This window comes from Stegostoma tigrinum, chromosome 42 (genome assembly GCF_030684315.1).
Source record: "Stegostoma tigrinum isolate sSteTig4 chromosome 42, sSteTig4.hap1, whole genome shotgun sequence".
NCBI lineage: Eukaryota > Metazoa > Chordata > Chondrichthyes > Orectolobiformes > Stegostomatidae > Stegostoma > Stegostoma tigrinum.
In genome coordinates, this window is record NC_081395.1 from 4060227 (window position 1) to 4082198 (window position 21972).

The following is a 21972-nucleotide window of genomic DNA, read 5'->3' on the forward strand; positions in this document are numbered from 1 at the left end:
TAAACTGTGCAGGAACAGATGTGAATGTTAATCTCCCTGAGCCTTACATTCAATATTCAATGTGAATCAGTTTAATCCAGAGTGTGGCTGTTCCTCCAGCTGTGTGTTTGTGTATGTCTGTCTGTGTTTCTGTGTGTGTGTGTGTCTGTCTGTGTGTATGTGTGTCTGTCTGTGTCCTGGTTCAAGTCAATGTACAGCTGGACGGCACGGAAACAGGCCCTTCAGCCCAACTCGTCCATGCCAACCCGATATCCTAAATCAATCCAGTCCCATTTGGCCCATATCCCTCTAATTCCTTCCTATCCATGTCCCCATCCAGATGCCTTTTAAATGCTGTAACTGTACCAGCCCCCACCACTTCCTCTGGCAGCTCATTCCATACACGCACCACCCTCTGTGTGAAAAAGTTACCCCTCAGGTCCCTTTTAAATCCTCCCCCTCTCACCTTAAACCTGTGTCCCTCTAGTTTTGGACTCCCCCCACCCTGGGGGGAAAAGGCCTTGTCTATTCACCCTATCCATGCCCCTCATGATCTTATAAACCTCTATAAGGTGCCCCCCCCTCAGCCTCCGACGCTCCAGGGGAAATAGCCCCAGACCATTCAGCCCCTCCCTGTAGCTCAAACCCTCCAACATCCCTGTAAATCTTTTCTGAACCCTTTCCAGTTTCACAACATCCTTCCTACAGCAGGGAGACCGGGATTGAACACAGTTTTCCAACAGCGGCTGAGCCAATGTCTTGTACAGACGCAACATGACCTTCTCAATTCCTATACTCAATGCACTGACCAATAAAGGTCCCGTTCATAGACTCACATCCTCAGTGAGGGAGTTGCTTTCACACAACTCAGCAATAACTAGAACAATCAAATAACACAGAACTGCGCCAAAGCTTTCGAACAGCGAGCAAAACGGTTATAGATCCCTAATCTCGATAGAGTCTCTAAAATGACACTGCAGGTTTTGGTGGGGAATGATGGACAGAAGGTGTGAGGGAGAGAGTAAGAGGCTAGAATAAGAGGGGGCTATTGATTTCAGACAGGTCCAAATCAATCCAGCAGGGACGTCAGGAGAAATGTTCATCCCGACACCCCTCAGAGAGTAGGACTCGCTCCCATGGAAAGGGGGCAAAAGGAAATGTGTTGGGGATGGGAGAGGGAAGCTGGATAAACACACAAGGAATGGAAGGAGAGGGGGATGGGGTCGGAGGGTAACAGGGGAGTGGCAGGAGGAACACGCAGAGCAGGAACAGCAGTAGATGGGCCCAATGGTTGGTTTGAAGTGAATCAGTTTTAGTCTGACAGACAGTAAGACGAAGAACACAATAAAGGACAGATTCCAGGTCACTCAGACTGAAATTCCTCTGAACACATCAAACTCCAGGTACATGGTGACATCCACCCGACCCCAAACTCCCACTACACCCCACCCTCTACTTTCCAGCACAGCCCCAGCACCAGCCCCAGCCCCAGGCCAGGCCAGGCCGAGATGGTTTCCCATCTGCTCAGTCATCAGGCACAGTACCACACGACTAGCACAACACAGAGCCCCCGACAAACTTCCCCAAAGGGTACGGCCAACACCCAGGCTCAGAACAAGGCCATTCGGCCTGTCAGAACAATGTCAGCCCCTTTCCCCACACCCCTTCCAGCCCGTACACCCCCTCCCCATCTCTGTCACCCATTCCGGCCCCTACACCCCCTCCCTATCTCTGTAACCCCCTCCAGCCCCTACACCCCCTCCCTATCTCTGTCACCCCCTCTGGCCCCTACACCCCCTCCCTATCTCTGTCACCCCCTCCAGCCCCTACACCCCCTCCCTATCTCTGTCAGCCCCTCCATTCCCCTACACCCCCTCCCTATCTCTGTCACCCCCTCCAGCCCCTACACCCCCTCCCTATCTCTGTCACCCCCTCTGGCCCCTACACCCCCTCCCTATCTCTGTCAGCCCCTCCGGCCCCTACACCCCCTCCCTATCTCTGTCACACCCTCTGACACCGTCTCTCTGTATCGTCCTGGCTTCTGTCAATCCTCTGTTGCGATGTGCCAGGAGGATCAGTCAGTATCTGACCCTGGGCCATATCTGGAGATATTTATGAAAGTGGGACATTAGTTCAGGGAGAGAGCGCTTTTTTAAGGAGAGTCAGGGTGGGGGGCAGAGAGACAGAGAGAGAGTGCGAGGGACAGAGTGAGTGAGATAGAGAGAGAGTGTGAGAGACAGAAGGAGAGAGTGAGAAATAGAGAGAGCGTGAGACTAGTGGTGAGCGTGTGAGAGGGAGCGCGAGAGAGAGCGAGAGAGTGAGAGCATGAGAGCAAGAGCGCGAGACAGAGACAGTGAGAGACAGAATGAGAGACGCTGAAAGGGAGTGAGAGCGTGAGAGAAACAGAGAGACAGTGACAGAGACAGTGAGAGAGAGACTGAGAGACAGTGAGAAAGAATGAGAACACGAGAGAGACGCAGACAGTGAGAGAGACTGAGAGACAGTGAGACTGACAGACAGTGAGAGTGCGAAAGCGAGGGAGACTGAGAGACAATGAGAGAGAGAGACTGAGAGACAGTGAGAGAGAGAGACTGACAGACAGAGAGAGAGAGTGAGAGAGAGAGACTGATAGACAGAGAGAGAGAGAGACTGAGAGACAGAGAGAGAAAGACACTGAGAGACAGTGAGAGAGACTGAGAGACGGTGAGAGAGAGAGACTGAGAGACGGTGAGAGAGACTGAGAGACGGTGAGAGAGACTGAGAGACAGTGCGAGTGAGAAAGCAAGGGAGACTGAGAGACAATGAGAGAGAGAGAGACTGACAGACAGAGAGAGAGACTGAGAGACAGTGAGAGAGAGACACTGAGAGACGGTGAGAGAGAGACACTGAGAGGGAGAGACTGAGAGACGGTGAGAGAGACTGAGAGACAGTGAGAGAGACTGAGAGATTGTGAGAGAGAGAAACTGACAGACTGTGAGAGAGAGGCTGAGAGACAGTGAGAGAGAGACACTGAGAGACAGTGAGAGAGAGACAGTGAGAGACAGTGAGAGAGAGAGACTGAGAGACGGTGAGAGAGAGACTGAGAGACGGTGAGAGAGAGACTGAGAGACGGTGAGAGAGACTGAGAGATTGTGAGAGAGAGAAACTGAGAGACAGTGAGAGAGAGAGGCTGAGAGACAGTGAGAGAGAGACTGAGAGACTTTGAGAGAGAGAGAGAGAGAGAGAGGCTGACAGACAGAGAGACTGAGAGACAGTGAGAGAGAGACACTGAGAGAGAGAGACACTGAGAGACGGTGAGAGAGAGAGAGACTGAGAGACGGTGACAGAGACTGACAGACAGTGAGAGAGAGAGAAACTGAGAGACTGTGAGAGAGAGAGACTGAGAGACAGTGAGAGAGAGACTGAGAGACATTGAGAGAGACTGAGAGATAGTGAGAGAGAGAAACTGCGAGATTGTGAGAGAGACTGAGAGACAGTGAGAGAGAGAAACTGCGAGACTGTGAGAGAGACTGAGAGACAGTGAGAGAGAGAGGCTGAGAGACAGTGAGAGAGAGAGACTGAGTGACAGAAAGAGACTGTGAGAGAGAGAGACTGAGAGACGGTGAGAGAGAGACTGAGAGACAGTGAGAGAGACTGAGAGACAGTGAAAGAGAGAGACTGAGAGACAGTGAGAGAGAGACTGAGAGACAGTGAGAGAGAGAGGCTGAGAGACGGTGAGAGAGAGACTGAGAGACAGTGAGAGAGAGAGGCTGAGAGACAGTGAGAGAGAGACTGAGAGACTTTGAGAGAGAGAGAGAGAGAGGCTGACAGACAGAGAGACTGAGAGACAGTGAGAGAGAGACACTGAGAGAGAGAGACACTGAGAGACGGTGAGAGAGAGAGAGACTGAGAGACGGTGAGAGAGACTGAGAGACAGTGAGAGAGAGAGAAACTGAGAGACTGTGAGAGAGAGAGACTGAGAGACAGTGAGAGAGAGAGACTGAGAGACGGTGAGAGAGACTGAGAGATAGTGAGAGAGAGAAACTGCGAGACTGTGAGAGAGACTGAGAGACAGTGAGAGAGAGAAACTGCGAGACTGTGAGAGAGACAGTGAGAGAGAGAGACTGAGTGACAGAGAGAGACTGTGAGAGAGAGAGACTGAGAGACAGTGAGAGAGAGAGACTGAGAGACGGTGAGAGAGAGACAGTGAGAGAGACTGAGAGACAGTGAGAGAGAGAGGCTGAGAGACAGTGAGAGAGAGAGACTGAGTGACAGAGAGAGACTGTGAGAGAGAGAGACTGAGAGACAGTGAGAGAGAGAGACTGAGAGACGGTGAGAGAGAGACTGAGAGACAGTGAGAGAGACTGAGAGACAGTGAAAGAGAGAGACTGAGAGACAGTGAGAGAGAGAGACTGAGTGACAGAGAGAGAGGCTGAGAGACGGTGAGAGAGAGACTGAGAGACAGTGAGAGAGACTGAGAGACAGTGAAAGAGAGAGACTGAGAGAGAGTGAGAGAGAGACTGAGAGACAGTGAGAGAGAGAGACTGAGAGACAGAGAGAGACACCAAGAGACAGTGAGAGAGAGACACTGAGAGAGAGAGACACTGAGAGACGGTGAGAGAGAGAGACTGAGAGACGGTGAGAGAGACTGAGAGACAGTGAGAGAGAGAGACTGAGAGACGGTGAGAGAGAGACTGAGAGACAGAGACTGAGTGACAGAGAGAGAGACAGTGAGAGAGAGAGACTGATAGACAGCGAGAGAGAGAGAGACTGCGAGACAGTGAGAGAGAGAGATTGATAGACAGAGACTGAGTGACAGAGAGAGAGACAGTGAGAGAGAGAGACTGATAGACAGAGAGAGAGAGAGAGAGAGACTGATAGACAGAGACTGAGTGACAGAGAGACAGTGAGAGAGAGAGACTGATAGACAGAAAGAGAGAGAGAGAGAGAGAGACTGAGAGACAGTGAGAGAGAGACTGAGAGACAGTGAGAGAGAGAGGCTGAGAGACAGTGAGAGACAGTGAGAGAGAGACTAAGAGACGGTGAGAGAGATTGAGAGACAGTGAGAGAGAGACTGAGAGACGGTGAGAGAGAGAAACTGCGAGACTGTGAGAAAGAGAGACTGAGAGACAGAGAGACACCAGGAGACAGTGAGAGAGAGACACTGAGAGACGGTGAGAGAGAGTGACTGAGAGACAGAGACTGAGTGACAGAGAGAGAGACAGTGAGAGAGAGAGACTGATAGACAGAGAGACAGAGAGAGACAGAGAGAGACAGAGAGAGACTGAGAGAGACTGAGAGAGAGTGAGAGAGAGAGACAGTGAGAGAGAGAGGCTGAGAGACAGTGAGAGAGAGACACTGAGAGACAGAGAGACAGAGAGAGACAGAGACTGAGAGAGACTGAGAGAGAGTGAGAGAGAGTGAGAGAGAGACAGTGAGAGAGAGAGGCTGAGAGACAGTGAGAGAGAGACACTGAGAGACAGTGAGAGAGAGAGACTGAGAGACGGTGAGAGAGAGACTGAGAGACGGTGAGAGAGACTGAGAGACGGTGAGAGGGAGAGAGACTGAGAGTCAGTGAGAGAAGCACAGAGAGAGAGACTGAGAGACGGTGAGAGAGAGACTGAGAGACAGTGAGAGAGACTGAGAGACAGTGAGAGAGAGACTGAGAGACAGAGAGAGAGAGAGACTGAGAGACAGTGAGAGAGAGAGACTGAGAGACGGTGAGAGAGAGACTGAGAGACAGTGAGAGAGACTGAGAGACAGAGAGAGAGAGAGACTGAGAGACAGTGAGAGAGAGACTGAGAGACAGTGAGAGAGACACAGAGACAGAGAGAGACACTGAGAGACAGTGAAAGAGAGAGACTGAGAGACGGTGAGAGAGACTGAGAGACAGTGAGAGAGAGAGACTGAGAGACAGTGAGAGAGAGACTGAGAGACAGTGAGAGAGAGAGAGAGACTGAGAGACGGTGAGAGAGACTGAGAGACAGTGAGATAGAGACTGAGAGACAGTGAGAGAGAGAGACTGAGAGACAGTGAGAGAGAGACTGAGAGACAGTGAGAGAGACTGAGAGACGGTGAGAGAGACTGAGAGTGCGAGAGACTGGAATTGTTCCCCTTGGAACTGGGAAAGGTTCAGTGGGGGGAGGGGTGGGGGGGCGGTATTGAGGGAGACTGAATCGAGGTGTTCAGAATCAGGAAGGGGGCTGTTGGATGGAGTCAGTGTGAGGGAGAAACTGTTCCCAGCTGCAGGACGGTCGGTCACCAGAGGGACACGGATTATAGGGAATTGGGAACAGATCCTGAAGAAGGTGGGTGATGAGGAGAATGTTTTGTTTGAGGCAGTGAGTTGCTGTGATCTGGGACACGCTGTCTGAAAGGGTAGAGGGGGAGCAGGTCCAACAGGAATTTTCTATAGTTGGTTTGGGGAGGGTTGAGGGAGGAAAACTGGGAAAGAAGGAATTCAGAGGAAGCTGTTAGATTGGGGGGGGGTGGGTGTTGGTACAAAGAGTGATGGAAGGGGGACTATAATTGGAGAGATCATAGGCCAAGCTTGATGAGCGTACTCCTCAGGGAACGTCACGTAGGACAAAACGCAGAAGGGAATGGCAGCGAGACTGGAACATCACTCTTGGGCAATAGTGATCATAACAGAGTTGTACTTACACGGTCTCGTCGTTCTGAAAGACCAGATGCCCGCTGTACTGCACAAAGTCCTCACCGGGTCTAGCCGTGCCCTCAGACATCTTGAAGGGGAGCTGGACGGTGCCCCGGGCACCGGAGGTCCTCTGCACCTTGACGTGCATGACCCCCACGCTCTCGCTGACCCGCTGCGTCTCATGGCTAAAGGAGAACACCCCGGCGTGGTCATCGTCAAAGATGGTGACGGTGGCGACGCTGGGAGAGCCCAGGACGTAGGCCGGCGGGCTGTCAGCGTCGCGTCCGGGCGCGCTCCAGTCCCCCAAGTGGTTGACACGGAGGTTACAGATCCGCACCCGGAAGTACTCATCCTCCTCGAAGACGTCGTCGTCGATGATGCCAACAGAGAGCTCGCGCCGCACCTCGCCGGGCTTGAATACCAGGGTGCCCTCGGCAAATTGGTAATCAGAGCCGGCGTTGGCGGTGCCGTCCTCGGTGCGGAAGTCCACTGCCAGGGAGCAGTTGGAGTCACCGCCCTCCCGGGTGACGGCCAGATGGAGTGAGCCGCAGTTCTCAAAGCACTGGTACTGGGCGTGCTCGAAGCGCACGGTCCCTTGGGACAGGCACCCGTCACAGCGGAGGTCCTGGGTGCTCAGCGCCCTCCGGGCCTGCTCGGCCGCGTGCCTCTTCAGGATGTTGCCGGCCCCGGTCATCCTGCGGGTGGCCTGGATGCGGTAGAAGGCCCGGCTCTTCTGCTGTTGGCTCAGGGTGTGGTAGTTGGCCATCTCAATGAGCTGCTCGGTGTCTTTGTCTGGGTGCCGCTGCTTCAGTTCCTTCAGGACCCGGGCCATGACTCTCCTGCTGGCCTCCTCCTGCTCCTGCTCTCCGGCCTCGGTGTCCACCCCGTCCTGGGAGCCTCTGCAGACCCCGTCCAGCTCCAGCTCCATCTTGTCGGGGGGCCTCTCCCCCACTGTCTCAACGATAATGCCACGACTCTTGTCAGCCCGGTACTTCTTGTACACGTACTTGTAGACCAACAGACGCCGGTCGGCGATCCAGGCCACCAGCACGCACACCGGGAAGAACAGGAAGGTGACCAGGCCCTCCCAGACATCCACCACCCCGGGGCTGATGACGGCCAGGATGAGGTACAGCCAGATGTAGGCGAAGATGCTCCAGGTGGCGGTGACGAAGAAGACTCGCAGGTGCTTGACCTTGCGGCTCTCGCCGTCAGGCACCACATAAATGCAGGTGGCGATGATGACGAACATGTTGAAGGCCGCGCTCCCCACGATGGTGGCAGGGCCCAGCACGCCGGCCTCGAAGTTGTGGCCGCAAACCTCGATGACAGAGAGCAGGATCTCAGGAGCAGAGGAGCCCAGAGCCATCAGGGTCAGGTTGGACACCGTCTCGTTCCAGATGCGGACAGTGGTCACGGTGGTCTCACCGTTGGGTTTCTTGATGGTGATCTCCCGCTCTTGCGAGGTGATGACCTCAACGGAGGCCATGAAGCGGTCGGCGATGATAGACATGCCCAGGAACATGTAGACCAATGCAGCAAAGTAGACGATGGAGCGGGCCACCTTGTCCCCCACCGAGGGGTCCTGGGGGTGCCACACGGGCAGGATGACCCCCGCCTCACAGTTATAGATCCCCAGGCAGCTGGCGTTGGTGGGCGGTGTGGTGCTGGGAGCCAGTCTGGTGTCGGAACGGGCTGGGGCAGCGACCAGGAGGAGCCCGACCACCGGAAACAGCTGGGAGAGCAGGGGCATCGCCACCATGTTCCCTCCTTCAGTCCAACGTCAGGTGGATCTGCGGCAGGAACAACATAGTCAGTCAGCGATAGGTTAGAGGGAGCTTTACTCCGTACCTAACCCCGTGCTGTCCCTGTCCCTGGGAGTGATTCATGGGGGGGCACAGTGTAGAGGGAGCTTTACTCCGTACCTAACCCCGTGTGTTGTCCCTGTACCTGGGAGTGATTCATGGGGGGCACAGTGTAGAGGGAGCTTTACTCCGTACCTAACCCCATGTGCTGTCCCTGTCCCTGGGAGTGATTCATGGGGGGCACAGTGTAGAGGGAGCTTTACTCTGTACCTAACCCCGTGTGCTGTCCCTGTCCCTGGGAGTGATTCATGGGGGGCACAGTGTAGAGGGAGCTTTACTCCGCACCTAACCCCGTGTGCTGTCCCTGTCCCTGGGAGTGATTCATGGGGGGCACAGTGTAGAGGGAGCTTTACTCCGTACCTAACCCCGTGTGCTGTCCCTGTCCCTGGGAGTGATTCATGGGGGGCACAGTGTAGAGGGAGCTTTACTCTGTATCTAACTCCCATGCTGTCTGTGTCCCTAGGAGTGTTTGATGGGGGGAGATTGGCCGTGCTAAACAGTCCCGTATTGCCCAGGGATGTGCGGGTTAGGGTGGGTTGGCGGTGGGAAATGCAGGGTTACCGGGATTGGGTTGGGTGCTGGGTCTGGGTGCGCTGCTCTTCAGAGGGTCAGTATGGACTCAATGGGCAGAATGGCCTGCTTCCATACTGTGTAGTGTTTCTAGTGGCAAATGAAATTTTAATCCTGGCAATGTGAGATGTGATGTATTTTTGAGAGGACTAACATGGAAAGGGAATAGGTGATGGTTGGTAAGAACCTTGGAGACATGAGAGGGACCTTGATGTACACGAACAGCAGGCATAAGGCAGTTAAACAGTCATTATTGGTCAAAGCACCAGATACAATAACAGGGACGTCCTGACGAAGCTCTTCGTAACAGACCACAGCTGGAGCACTGTGTACATTTCCAAACCATACAGTCACAGAATCCCTACAGTGTGGGAGCAGGCCATTTGGTCCACTGAGCCCATAGTGACCCTCTGAAGAGCAGACCCCATCCCCCAGTATCCCGTCCCTATAGCCCTGCATTTCCCGCGGCCAATTCCACCCTAACCCGCACATCCCTGGGCACTACGGGACAATTTAGCACGGCCAACCCACCCTAACCTGCACATCCCTGGGCACTACGGGACAATTTAGCACGGCCAATCCACCCTAACCCACACATCCCTGGGCACTACAGGACAATTTTGCACGGCCAAACCACCCTAACCTGCACATCCCTGGACACTACGGGACAATTTATCACGGCCAATCCACCCTAACCTACACATCCCTGGGCACTATGGGACAATTTAGCACGGCCAATCCACCCTAACCTGCACATCCCTGGGCACTACGGGACAATTTATCACGGCCAATCCACCCTAGCCTGCACATCCCTGGGCACTACGGGACAATTTAGCACGGCCAATCCACCCTAACCCGCACATCCCTGGGCACTACAGGACAATTTTGCACGGCCAAACCACCCTAACCTGCACATCCCTGGACACTACGGGACAATTTATCACGGCCAATCCACCCTAACCTGCACATCCCTGGGCACTATGGGACAATTTAGGATGGCCAATCCACTCTAATTGGATGGGCCATCTTTGGACATCTGCGCATCTTTGGACTGTGGGAGGAAACCAGAGTTCCTGGAGGAAACCCCATGCAAACACAGGGAGAATGTACAAACTCCACACAGACAGTCGCCCGAGGGTGGGATCAAACCTGGGTCCCTGGCACCATGAGACAGTGTGCCAACCCACTGAGCCACCCTGCCAGTCTGAGTCTGAGGTCTCCCTTCGCGCCATTTACCAGACCGTCAATTCTAACATCAGGTGATCTTCCTCATCATTCCCTCTTCATTCACCTTGGGATCATGAATGTACTGAATAACAGTGCGGGACACAGCACCAAACCTTGAGCTCCACCAACCGACTTCCACCATCAACCCCCTCCCTCGCCTCCAACCCCCACCACTCCCTCACCCTCCTGCCACCGAGCCCAATCTGGAACCAAACTGCCCTGGGTCCCATAGTCTCTTCACATCTAAACCAGACTGCAGGGTCAGGACATGGTCTGGAGCGATATGGGCCAGGAGCATGCAGGCAGGAGCAGCTTAGTTTGGGGTTGTGTTTGGCACAGACTGGATGGGCTGAAGGGTCTGTTCCCACGCTGTATGACACTATCGGGCAGGTTGAAGGAGCTGGGACTGTTCTCCCTGGGAGAGGAGAATGCTGAGTGGTCTCCTGCTAACCCCCCCCCAGCACCATTCTGCAAGGTCCCTCGATGCAGGCCTCACTCCAGAGGACATAGACTGCGATCCATCGCACTAGCCTCAGCCACAAGACTGAGTCAACGTCTCTAAAGGAATCTCAACTAGGACTTTCTTCCCACTCAAAAGAGCCGCGCCGACCATTCCTGACCAATCCAGGAGGAAGCTCACGCTCCCCTCCCTCTCTGGCTGCATGGATACCTGACCTGGATTAAGGGGCCCTCGTGAAGATTCGGAATATTAGCTGTTTGGTTGGGGGGGGGGTAGTCTCCTCAAATGCACCCATACAGCCAGGGTCAAAGGTGGTACAGGAGGTGGGGGGGAGGTCGAAGGTCAGGGAATAGGAGATAAAGGGACAGGGATGGTGTGACCCTGGTACTTGGGAATGGACAGCAGTGGGTCACAGCCCGAATGGAGCAACAAATGGGTGATTACTGTCTGATGGCGGAGTGGGACTGGTCCGGTTCACACCCAAGGCTGGCCACAAGATACTTTCAGTAGGTTTGTCACCTTGGTATGCACAGTGCTGGGTACACTCGCCACCAACGCTAGCCTGCCAATGAGTCATCGCCACGTTCGATCGCAGTTCAGGCTTTCAGCTTCCACACTTACCAACTGTGAGATGACAGGGAACAGTCAGGGACTGGAGGGTGGGATGGTGGGCCCTAGGGACCCCTAAGGCACGGCCCCCCCCACCCCCAATGGTGGAGCGACAGAAATCAGGGGATGCTCGAGAGATCAGGATTGGAGGAGGTGACAGAGATAGGGAGGGGGTGTAGGGGCTGGAGGGGGTGACAGACATAGGGAGGGTGTGTAGGGGTGACAGAGATAGGGAGGGGGTGCAGCGGCTGGACGGGGTGACAGAGATAGGGAGGGGGTGCAGCGGCTGGACGGGGTGACAGTGATAGGGAGGGGGTGTGGGGGCTGGAGGGGGTGACAGGGATAACTGTAACCCCAGTCTGTAACTCCCTCCCGGGTATCTGCAATCTTGCTTTCTAATTTTCTTTGAACTCTGTGGCAGCCCTGGTGAAAGTTGGAGTGTTGGAGGTCCCTGTGACCGGGTACACTTCGTAATGTGGTGTGTGGCATCGTCAGGCTGTATTTCAGTACCAGCTCTGTGCCTTCTCCTGTTCCGAGCTGTTGACAAGTTTGTTCCCGATCAGTTCCCCGGGGACGGAGGTCCCTTAGGGCATCCTCAGGCTCAGCTGCGTTCCGCTGCTTCTCCTCACCTCCTCCCTCCAGTCCGATGTCCCTGCCTCACCCCTTGTGCCAAAAGAGGTATTGCTGGAGTGTCAGTGACCATGAAAGTGGCGGGGCGGGGAACGTAGTAGGGCTCAGGCCGAGGCTGGGTAGAGGGTGACGGAGGGGGCTGGGGGCAGGGTTTCGGGCTGGCTAAGGGTATCAGGGCACAGAGACACCGGTCTGTTCAAGCAAAGGGGTTATCACCCTGACCTCCTCCCATCCTCTCTAACCCGGGGACAGGCAGTGGAGGGAAAGTGGGTTTGAGGCCCAGGGTAGGAAAATGAGAATAAATGAGAGGGGCAGGGGGAGATGAGTGGGTGGAGGGGCAGAGAGAGCTGTGGTAGGGATAAAGGTGGTGGAGGGAGAGAGAGAGAGAGAGAGAGAAGAGATGCAGCAGGAGGACGGGAGGGGATCAGGATACGGAATGGTCTCTCTCCCGGTCTCTCACACAGCACCTCCTCTCTCACCATCTCTCTCTCTCCCTGTCTCCCCTTTTAAGTGTGTGTCTCTCTCTCTCCCCCCCTCACCATTCCGTATCCTGATCCCCTCCCGTCCTCCTGCTGCATCACTTCTCTCTCTCTCTCTCTCTCTCTCTCCCCCCCCACCACCTTTATCCCTACCGTAGCCCTCTCTGCCCCTCCACCCACTCATCTCCCCCTGCCCCTCTTATCTGGGGGAGTTGGGGGGGAGCTGAAGGGCCAGTCTCCTACCTGTTGCCCTGAGCCGCTCCCTCGGAAGGAGGGGGTGGTGGGGGGGGGGGGGGGGGGATGGCCTGTGTGTCTGTTCCTCCTGGTACCTCCAGTTGCAGCCTTCGATTCGCATTCCACTTCACTTTGGGGGTGTCTTAGCCAGTCCTCACGGGTTGGGGGGCGGGGGGCGAGGGGCTTGGGATATGTTGGGGTGGGTGGGGGGGGGGGCTGTTGCTGGGGTGAGCACAGGACTGATACTGGGACTGACAGCTTCTGCAAGGAACTATCCTTAGCCCGGGATGCAGCTTCTGGGAAGCAGCAGCTTGGTCTCGACCTGAAATGTCAGCTTTCCTCGAATGCTGCTGTGTTTATCCAGCTCTACACCTTGTTATCTCAGCTTCTCCATCATGTTGTGTCTCCTCTGTTTCTCTCTCTCTCTCTCTATTGGTAGGCTGGAGATTTTTTTTACACCTGCTTTGGGAATGGAGAGAGAGAGAGAGAGACCAACACACGCTGGGAGAATTAATTCACACACGCTGCTGGATAGAGACAGAATGCAAGGTTTCACCCAGGTGAGAGGTTTGAGGGACACAGGTTTGGATGCTCCAGGCCAATACCTACAGACACACACACACACACACACACACACACACTGCAGAGTCCTGGGAGGGCACAAGGCAACTCTGAGCAGTTCACACACACGCACACACACAGATAACACCGGCTCATTCTAAGAACCTTGCAGCCCACCCTGTAGCCACTCTCTCTCTCTCTCTCTCTCTCTGAGATCTCACCCGCTCCAATGCACCAGCTCGGCACAGAACCTGCCTCCCAGTCTCTCGAAAGCTGGACAGCTCAGTCTGACAGAAAACACGATCCTGGCACCTGGCAGCTCCTGGCAGCATCTGAAAACACACAGAGACAGAGAGAGAGAGAGAGAGAAATGGGCACACGTTTAACACATCTCAGGGTGAGGACGGGAGGTCTTCAGAACACATCCCTCCTGTGTGTGTCTCTCTCCCTCCCTCCTTCTCCTCCTCCCCTCTCACACTGAACGATCAGAGTGTGTGTGTGACAGAGAGAGATAGAACACAGCCTCTTAAAAAGGCAATATTCACATCTGCCAGGGTGGGTCCCACACACTGGGATCAAGCCTCATTCTTTCCTGCTCCGACCGGGATCTACTGCAACACACCTCTTCCCCTCGCTCTCCTCTCTCAACCACCCTCCTCTCTCTCACTCAGTGCTGACTCACTCCCCCGCTCTTTCTCACCCACTAAACCCACACCCAACCCTTCACCAGGTTTCCTCAGCATACCTAGCTTCATCCTTCCAGCCTTATCCCTCACTCTGTCTCCCCTTATTTGTCCCTCTATCTCTCTATCCCTCCCACTGTCTCTCTATCCCTGCCTCTGTCTCTCCCTATCTGTCCCTGTTTCTCTATCCCTCTATCTATCCCTTCCTCTGTCTTTCCTTATCTGTCCCTCTGTCTCTCTATCCCTCCCTCTGACTCTCTATCCCTGCCTCCATCTCCCTGTCTGTCCCCGTCTCTCTATCCCTCCCTCTGTCTCTCTATCCCTCCCTCTGACTCTCTATCCCTGCCTCCATCTCCCTGTCTGTCCCCGTCTCTCTATCCCTGCCTCTGTCTCTCTATCCCTCCCTCTGACTCTCTATCCGTGCCTCCATCTCCCTGTCTGTCCCCGTCTCTCTATCCCTCCCTCTGTCTCTCTATCCCTCCCTCTGACTCTCTATCCCTGCCTCCATCTCCCTGTCTGTCCCCGTCTCTCTATCCCTCCCTCTGTCTCTCTATCCCTCCCTCTGTCTCTCTATCCCTGCCTCTGTCTCTCTATCCCTCCCTCTGACTCTCTATCCGTGCCTCCATCTCCCTGTCTGTCCCCGTCTCTCTATCCCTCCCTCTGTCTCTCTATCCCTCCCTCTGTCTCTCCCTACCTGTCCCTCTGTTTCTCCATCCCTCTGTCTCTCTATCCTGCCTCCATTTCTCTGTCTGTCCTCATCTCTCTGTCCATCCCTCTGTCTCTATATCCCTCCCTTTGTCTCTGTCTGTCTGTCCCCATCTCTCTATCCCTCCCTGTCTCTCTCTCTCTCTCTGGTCTCCCTCCTTCATTTCATCTTTTTCTTTTTCTCAGTCCCGCACTGTGATTTTCTCTCCCTCTTTTCACCCCTCATTCTGCAATCCTGTCTCTGCTTTCCTTTCTCTCTCCCACTCCCTGCGTAAGCTTACTGTTTCTCTCTCTCTGTTTCTTGCTCTCAGTCTGTCTCTACCTGTTTTCTGTCTCTCCGTGTCCCTCACACTCTGTCTGATAAACTCTCTGTCTCTCACTGTCTGTCTCCCTCCCACCCACAATCTGATTCTCTCTTTCTGCTTCTGTCTCCTTCAGCATCTCTTGCTTTCTCTTCCTGTCCTTCTTTCACTCTCTCTACGTTCTCCCTTTCTCTGCTTTCATCCGTGTCTCCAATTCCCTCTCTGCCCCCAATCTCTCTCTCTCTCCCTTTTGGCACCACACTTCTGTTTATGCCTTACAGTCCATTCCTCTGCTCTCTCTCTGTATCTCTTCCTCTGTCACGGGGACTGGGGTAGGCCATTCAGCCGATCAAACCTGCCCTGAAATTCGATACTATCTCAGCCGAGCGAACAATTCAATGACTTTTACTCATCTTAGCCCCATTACCCTGTACCCCAGCGGTGTGCCACGGGGATCGGTGCTGGGCCCACTGGTGTTTTGTCATTTTATATAAATAATTTGGATGAGAATTTAGAAGGCGTGGTTAATAAGTTTGCGGATAACTGCCGAATTGGGGCTACAGTGGGCAGTGAAGAAGGTTACTTAAGATTACAAGGAGATCTTGATCAATTGGGTCAATGAGCTGAGGAGAGGCAGGTGGAGTTTAATTTGGATAAATGTGAGGTACTGCGTTTTTGTAAAACAAACAAAGAAACAGAAACAGAAGTTGCTGGAAAAGCTCAGCAGGTCTGGCAGCATCTGTGAAGGAAAAAACAGAGCTACATTTCAGGTCCTGGTCTCCCTTCCTCAGAACTCAAGGGCAGGACTCAGACAATTAAAAGCAGGGCCACGGGTGGTGTTGTAGAACAGAGAGAGCGAGGGGTTCAGGTGCATCATTCTCTGAAGTTTGTGTGCCACAGGTGGGCAGGCTGGTGAAGGAGGGGTTTAGTGCGCTTACCTTCAGTGCTCAGACGCTTCGAGTGTAGGGGTTGGGGACGTCATGTTGAGGTTGTACAGGGACGTTGGTGAGGCCTCTTCTGGAGTGCTGTGTCCGGTTCTGGTCTCCGTGTTATAGGAAGGACATTGTTAAACTGGAGAGGGTTCAGGAGGGGATTTACCGGGATGTTGCCGGGAATGGAGGGGTTGAGTTATAAAGAGAGGCTGGGATTTTTTTCACTGGAGCGTAAGAGGCTGAGGGGGTGACCTTACAGAAGTTTATTAAATAACGAGGGGCATGGATAGGGTGAATGACCGGCGTCTTTTCGCTAGGGTGAGGGGGATTTCAAGACGGTGGGGGGGCAGGGGGCTCCCTGTCTATGACAACCTTGAGATTTAAACTACACACAGTTCTCCAGGTGTGGTCCAACCAAGTTCCTGTACAATTGAAGTAAAACTTCAGTATTCCTGAACACAAATCCTCTTGCATTAAATGGTATCATTCCAATGAGTTACCTCCTCACCTGCTGTACCTGACCGACAGGGACACACAGGTCCCTTTGTACGAATACATTTTCCAGTCTCTTCCCATTTCCGAAATATTCTGCCTGGTCTGTTTCTCTGACCAGTGTGGGTAACCTCACATGATATTCCACCTGTTATGTCCCTGCTCATTCCTAAGCCTCTTCAAATCTACCCAAACCTGCTTCACATCTTTCTAACACATCCCCGTTTAGCTTGGTATCATCTGCAGGTTTGGACGTTATATTTGGTCTCTGCTCACAAATCAATGATCCCCTGTAACTGGCGAAGGGGTAACACCTGCCCATTTACCCCCTCCGTCCCCAGTATCCAAGGGCCCAAACATATCTTCCAGGTGAAGCAACACTTCACCTGCACTTCCCAGAGTCTAGTCAAGTACATTCGCTGCTCACAATGTGGTCTCCTCTGCATTGGGGAAACGAAGTGTAGACTGGGCGACTGATTCACAGAACATCTACGTTCTGCTCACCAGAACAACCCTGAACTACGCACCACCCTGCTCCCTGGCCAACATCTCTGTCTCTGGCTTGCTGCAGTGTTCCAGTGAAGCTCAATGCAAGCTGGGGGACCAACACCTCATTTTCCCACATGGCGACTCCGCAGCCCTCCGGGGGCTCAATATTGAGTTCAATAATTTTAGGGCCTAAACTCTCCGATGTCCCAGCCCCCACCCCACACACCAGGCCTTGTTACCGCTTAGCCTGCCACTACACACTAACCATTGATAGCCAGTAACAGTCTCTATTAACAGATATTCACCCTCTTAGCCGGAGCGTTAACAACCCCTTTGACTTTTAGACAGTAAAATCTGCAGATGCTGGAAGCCAGAGTCTATGAATGTGAGGCTAGAAGAATGCAGCAGGTCAGACAGTATCCAACGCCTGTGACATTGACCTTTCTACTCCTCAGATGCTGTCTGACCTGCTGTTCTTCTCCAGCTCCTCTGCTTGTCCAGCTGCCCTTCTCTCTCTACGGGATCCATACCCACCTATCGCTTAGTCCTTACCCGCTCCACCTACCCAACCTTCTGCATATAAACCGACATTTTCCAAGCCACCATCAGCTCTGAGGACGGGTTAGCTGACCCAGGAACATTATCTCCGATTTCTCTCCACAATTGCTCCAAGGCTTGCTGAGCTTGTCCAGCAGTTTCTGATTTTCAGCATCTGCAGCTTTTTTGGGGTTTTTTTTACAACCTGCCATTGAGAGAATGGCCCCTTTATCCCGACTCTGCGTTTCCTGTCTGTTAGCCGAGCATTAATTCATGCCTGTACATTTCCTGTCCTGGGCTAACAAGATGTAGAGCTGGATGAACACAGCAGGCCAAGCAGCATCATAGGAGGAGGAAGGCTGACATTACCAGCCTAGAAGGGTCTAGTCCCAAAATGTCAGCCTTCCTGCTCCTCTGATGCTGCTTGGCCTGCTGTGTTCATCCAGCTCTGCATCTTGTTATCTCAGATTCTTCAGCATCTGCAGTTCCTACTATCTCTCCTATCCTGTGCTGTGTAAATTATTTTTTAAACGAGCCTCCTATGGGGGGGCGGGGGCGGTGCTTTATCAAAAGCCTACTGAAAACCTCCATACAATACATCCAGTGGTTCCCCCTTATCATTTTGTCAATGACATCCTCAAAAAAAACTCCCAACAAATTCGTCAAACATGGTTTCCTGTTCCAATCAGACAATTTCTCTTTATCTATATCCATGTATCACTGTGTCCCTCTCTTTAGGCCTCTCTCCCTCGCCTGCTCTCTCTGTGATGTTTAAAGTAAATAGTGGGGTTGTGGGGGTGTGGGGGGTGATTCAGTTGCTTGGAAATCTATGAAAAAAAGTTAAAGGAAGGGAGGCCTCAGAAAATCTGTTAGAATTGTTTGAGGAGAAAATGACAAATTAGACAAAGGAGAGCCAGTGGATGTGATCAGTTTGGATTTCCAGAATGTCTTTGACAAGGTGTCTCACAGGCAACTGTTGCTAAATAAGACAAGACCCTCTGATGTTAGACACAAGGCACTGTCATGCATAGAGGATTGGATGACTGGCAGAGAGTAGGGATAAGGGGTATTTTTCAGGATGGCAGCCATAGACCATTAGAGTTCCACGTGGGGAGGTGGCAGTGGTCAGTGCTAGGACCAGACTATTCACGTTATACATTAATAATCTGGATGGAGGAACTTAGGACACTTGCTAAGTTTGCAAGTGACACAAAGATAGGTGGAAGGACAGGTGGTGTTAAGGAGGTAGGGCGACTGCAGAAGTGGCTAGGAGAGTGGGCAAAGAAGTGTCAGATGGAATACAATGTGGGATAATATGAGATTGTGCAGTTTAGTCGGACGACTTGAAGCATAGACTATTTTCTAAATCATAGACGATTTTCTAAATGAGGATTGGCTTCGGAAATCTGAAGCACAAAGAGATTTAGGAATCCTGGTTCAGGATTCTCTTAAGATTAACATGCAGTTCAGTTGGCAATTAGGAAGGCAAATGCTATGTTCGCATTGATTTCAAGAGGGCTAGAATACAAGAGCAGTGGTGTACTGCTGAGGCTCTGCGGGGCTCTGGCCAAACTGCATCTGGAATATTATGAGCAGTTTTAGGCCCTTCATTGAAGAAAGAATGTATTGGTTTTGGAGGGGGTCCAGAGGAGGTTCTCAAGAATGATCCCCGGAATGAAGGGGCTTGTTATACGAGGAGCAGTGAGGACTCTGAGTGTGTACCCGATGAAGTGAAGGAGGTTGGGAGGTGGGTGGGGGGGGAGGTTGGTATCTGATTGAAACCACAGAATACGGAGAGGCCTGGATAGAGCAGACACAGAGATGTTCCCACGAGTGGGAAAGACTGGGCCCTGGGGGGGCACAGCCTCAGAGTGAAGGGGTGACCCTTTGGGACTGAGATGAGGAGGAACTTCTACAGCCTGAGGGTGGGGAACCTGTGGAACTGAGCGCTGCAGGGGGCTGTGGGGGACTGGTCACTGAGTGAGTTTAACACAGGGATGGACGGGCTCTTCCTCTCTCTCTCACCCAACTTCTCTCTCTGCTTCCCTCTGTCTCGTTCCCCCTCTCACTCTGTCTCGTTCCTCCTCTCACTCTGTCTCGTTCCCCTCTCACTCTGTCTCGTTCCTCCTCTCACTCTGTCTCGTTCCTCCTCTCACTCTGTCTCGTTCCCCCTCTCACTCTGTCTCGTTCCCCTCTCACTGTCTCGTTCCTCCTCTCACTCTGTCTCGTTCCCCCTCTCACTGTCTCGTTCCCCCTCTCACTCTGTCTCGTTCCCCCTCTCACTGTCTCGTTCCTCCTCTCACTCTGTCTCGTTCCCCCTCTCACTGTCTCGTTCCCCCTCTCACTCTGTCTCGTTCCCCCTCTCACTGTCTCGTTCCTCCTCTCACTCTGTCTCGTTCCTCCTCTCACTCTGTCTCGTTCCCCCTCTCACTGTCTCGTTCCTCCTCTCACTCTGTCTCGTTCCCCCTCTCACTCTGTCTCGTTCCCCCTCTCACTCTGTCTCGTTCCTCCTCTCACTCTGTCTCGTTCCCCCCTCTCACTCTGTCTCGTTCCCCCTCTCACTGTCTCGTTCCTCCTCTCACTCTGTCTCGTTCCCCCTCTCACTCTGTCTCGTTCCCCCTCTCACTGTCTCGTTCCTCCTCTCACTCTGTCTCGTTCCCCCTCTCACTGTCTCGTTCCTCCTCTCACTCTGTCTCGTTCCCCCTCTCTCTGTCTCGTTCCTCCTCTCACTCTATCTCGTTCCCCCTCTCACTCTGTCTCGTTCCCCCTCTCACTCTGTCTCGTTCCTCCTCTCACTCTATCTCGTTCCCCCTCTCACTCTGTCTCGTTCCTCCTCTCACTCTATCTCGTTCCCCCTCTCACTCTGTCTCGTTCCCCCTCTCACTCTGTCTCGTTCCTCCTCTCACTCTATCTCGTTCCCCCTCTCACTCTGTCTCGTTCCCCCTCTCACTCTGTCTCGTTCCCCCTCTCACTCTGTCTCGTTCCTCCTCTCACTCTATCTCGTTCCCCCTCTCACTCTGTCTCGTTCCTCCTCTCACTCTATCTCGTTCCCCCTCTCACTCTGTCTCGTTCCCCCTCTCACTCTATCTCGTTCCCCCTCTCACTCTGTCTCGTTCCTCCTCTCACTCTATCTCGTTCCCCCTCTCACTCTGTCTCGTTCCTCCTCTCACTCTATCTCGTTCCCCCTCTCACTCTGTCTCGTTCCCCCTCTCACTCTATCTCGTTCCCCCTCTCACTCTGTCTCGTTCCTCCTCTCACTCTATCTCGTTCCCCCCTCTCACTCTGTCTCGTTCCCCCTCTCACTCTATCTCGTTCCCCCTCTCACTCTGTCTCGTTCCTCCTCTCACTCTATCTCGTTCCCCCTCTCACTCTGTCTCGTTCCCCCTCTCACTCTGTCTCGTTCCCCCTCTCATTCTGTCTCGTTCCTCCTCTCACTCTATCTCGTTCCCCCTCTCACTCTGTCTCGTTCCCCCTCTCACTCTGTCTCGTTCCACCTCTCTAACTCTCACTCCCTCTCTCCCTCCCTGACTCTCGCGCAGCCGTCTCCTCTTCACCCTGTTCCCCCTCTTTGCTTCTATCTATCGCTGTCTTTTTCTCGCTCTCTCTCTCTCCAAACCCCTCCCTCACCCCCTCCCTCACCCCCTCCCCCACCCCCTCCCTCACCCCCTCCCTCACCCCCTCCCCCAACCCCCCTCCCCCAACCCCCTCCCTCACCCCCTCCACCCTCCCACACACACCACCCCGCCTCACCCCTCCCACCACCCGTCCCTCACCCTACTCCCCACGCCTAACCCCTCCTTCACCCACACCTCCTCGCCCACCCCCAACAACTCCCCCAATCCCTTACAATCCCCCCTCACCCCCTCCTCCTACCCTCGCTCACTCCACCCTCCCTCACCCCCTCCTCCTACCCTTGCTCACTCCACCCTCCCTCACCCCCTCCTCCTACCCTCGCTCACTCACCCTCCCTCACCCCCTCCTCCTACCCTTGCTCACTCCACCCTCCCTCACCCCCTCCTCCTACCTCGCTCACTCCACCCTCCCTCACCCCCTCCTCCTACCCTTGCTCACTCCACCCTCCCAAACCCCCTCCTCGTACCCCCACTCACTCCACCCTCCCTCACCCCCTCCTCCTACCCTTGCTCACTCCACCCTCCCTCACCCCCCTCCTCGTACCCCCACTCACTCCACCCTCCCTCACCCCCTCCTCCTACCCTCGCTCACTCACCCTCCCTCACCCCCTCCTCCTACCCTTGCTCACTCCACCCTCCCAAACCCCCTCCTCGTACCCCCACTCACTCCACCCTCCCTCACCCCCTCCTCCTACCCTTGCCTCACTCCACCCTCCCTCACCCCCTCCTCGTACCCCCACTCACTCCACCCTCCCTCACCCCCTCCTCCTACCCTTGCTCACTCCACCCTCCCAAACCCCCTCCTCCTACCCCCGCTCACTCCACCCTCCCTCACCCCCTCCTCCTAGCCCCGCTCACTCCACCCTCCCTCACCCCCTCCTCCTAGCCCCGCTTCACTCCACCCTCCCTCACCCCCTCCTCCTACCACTGCTCACTCCCCCTCCCTCTCCCC

The 21972-nt window shown here is 54.1% G+C and overlaps 1 protein-coding gene across 2 annotated transcripts; it reads right to left on the minus strand.

The window, feature by feature from the left end:
* Positions 1-6617: 6617 nt before the first annotated feature.
* On the minus strand, positions 6618-13711 carry LOC125449289 (sodium/calcium exchanger 1-like). 2 transcript variants are annotated; one of them, XM_059641476.1, is made up of 2 exons: positions 13470-13711; positions 6618-8406 (listed from the first exon to the last, which is right to left on the minus strand). In XM_059641476.1, the coding sequence occupies exon 2, from the start codon at positions 8373-8375 to the stop codon at positions 6618-6620; it is 1758 nt and encodes a 585-aa protein (XP_059497459.1). In that variant the 5' UTR covers positions 8376-8406; positions 13470-13711. The 2 variants fall into 2 exon arrangements, with proteins under 2 accessions (XP_059497459.1, XP_059497460.1); XM_059641477.1 differs by lacking the exon at positions 13470-13711 and adding an exon at positions 11855-11932.
* Between the last annotated feature and the right edge of the window lie 8261 nt (positions 13712-21972).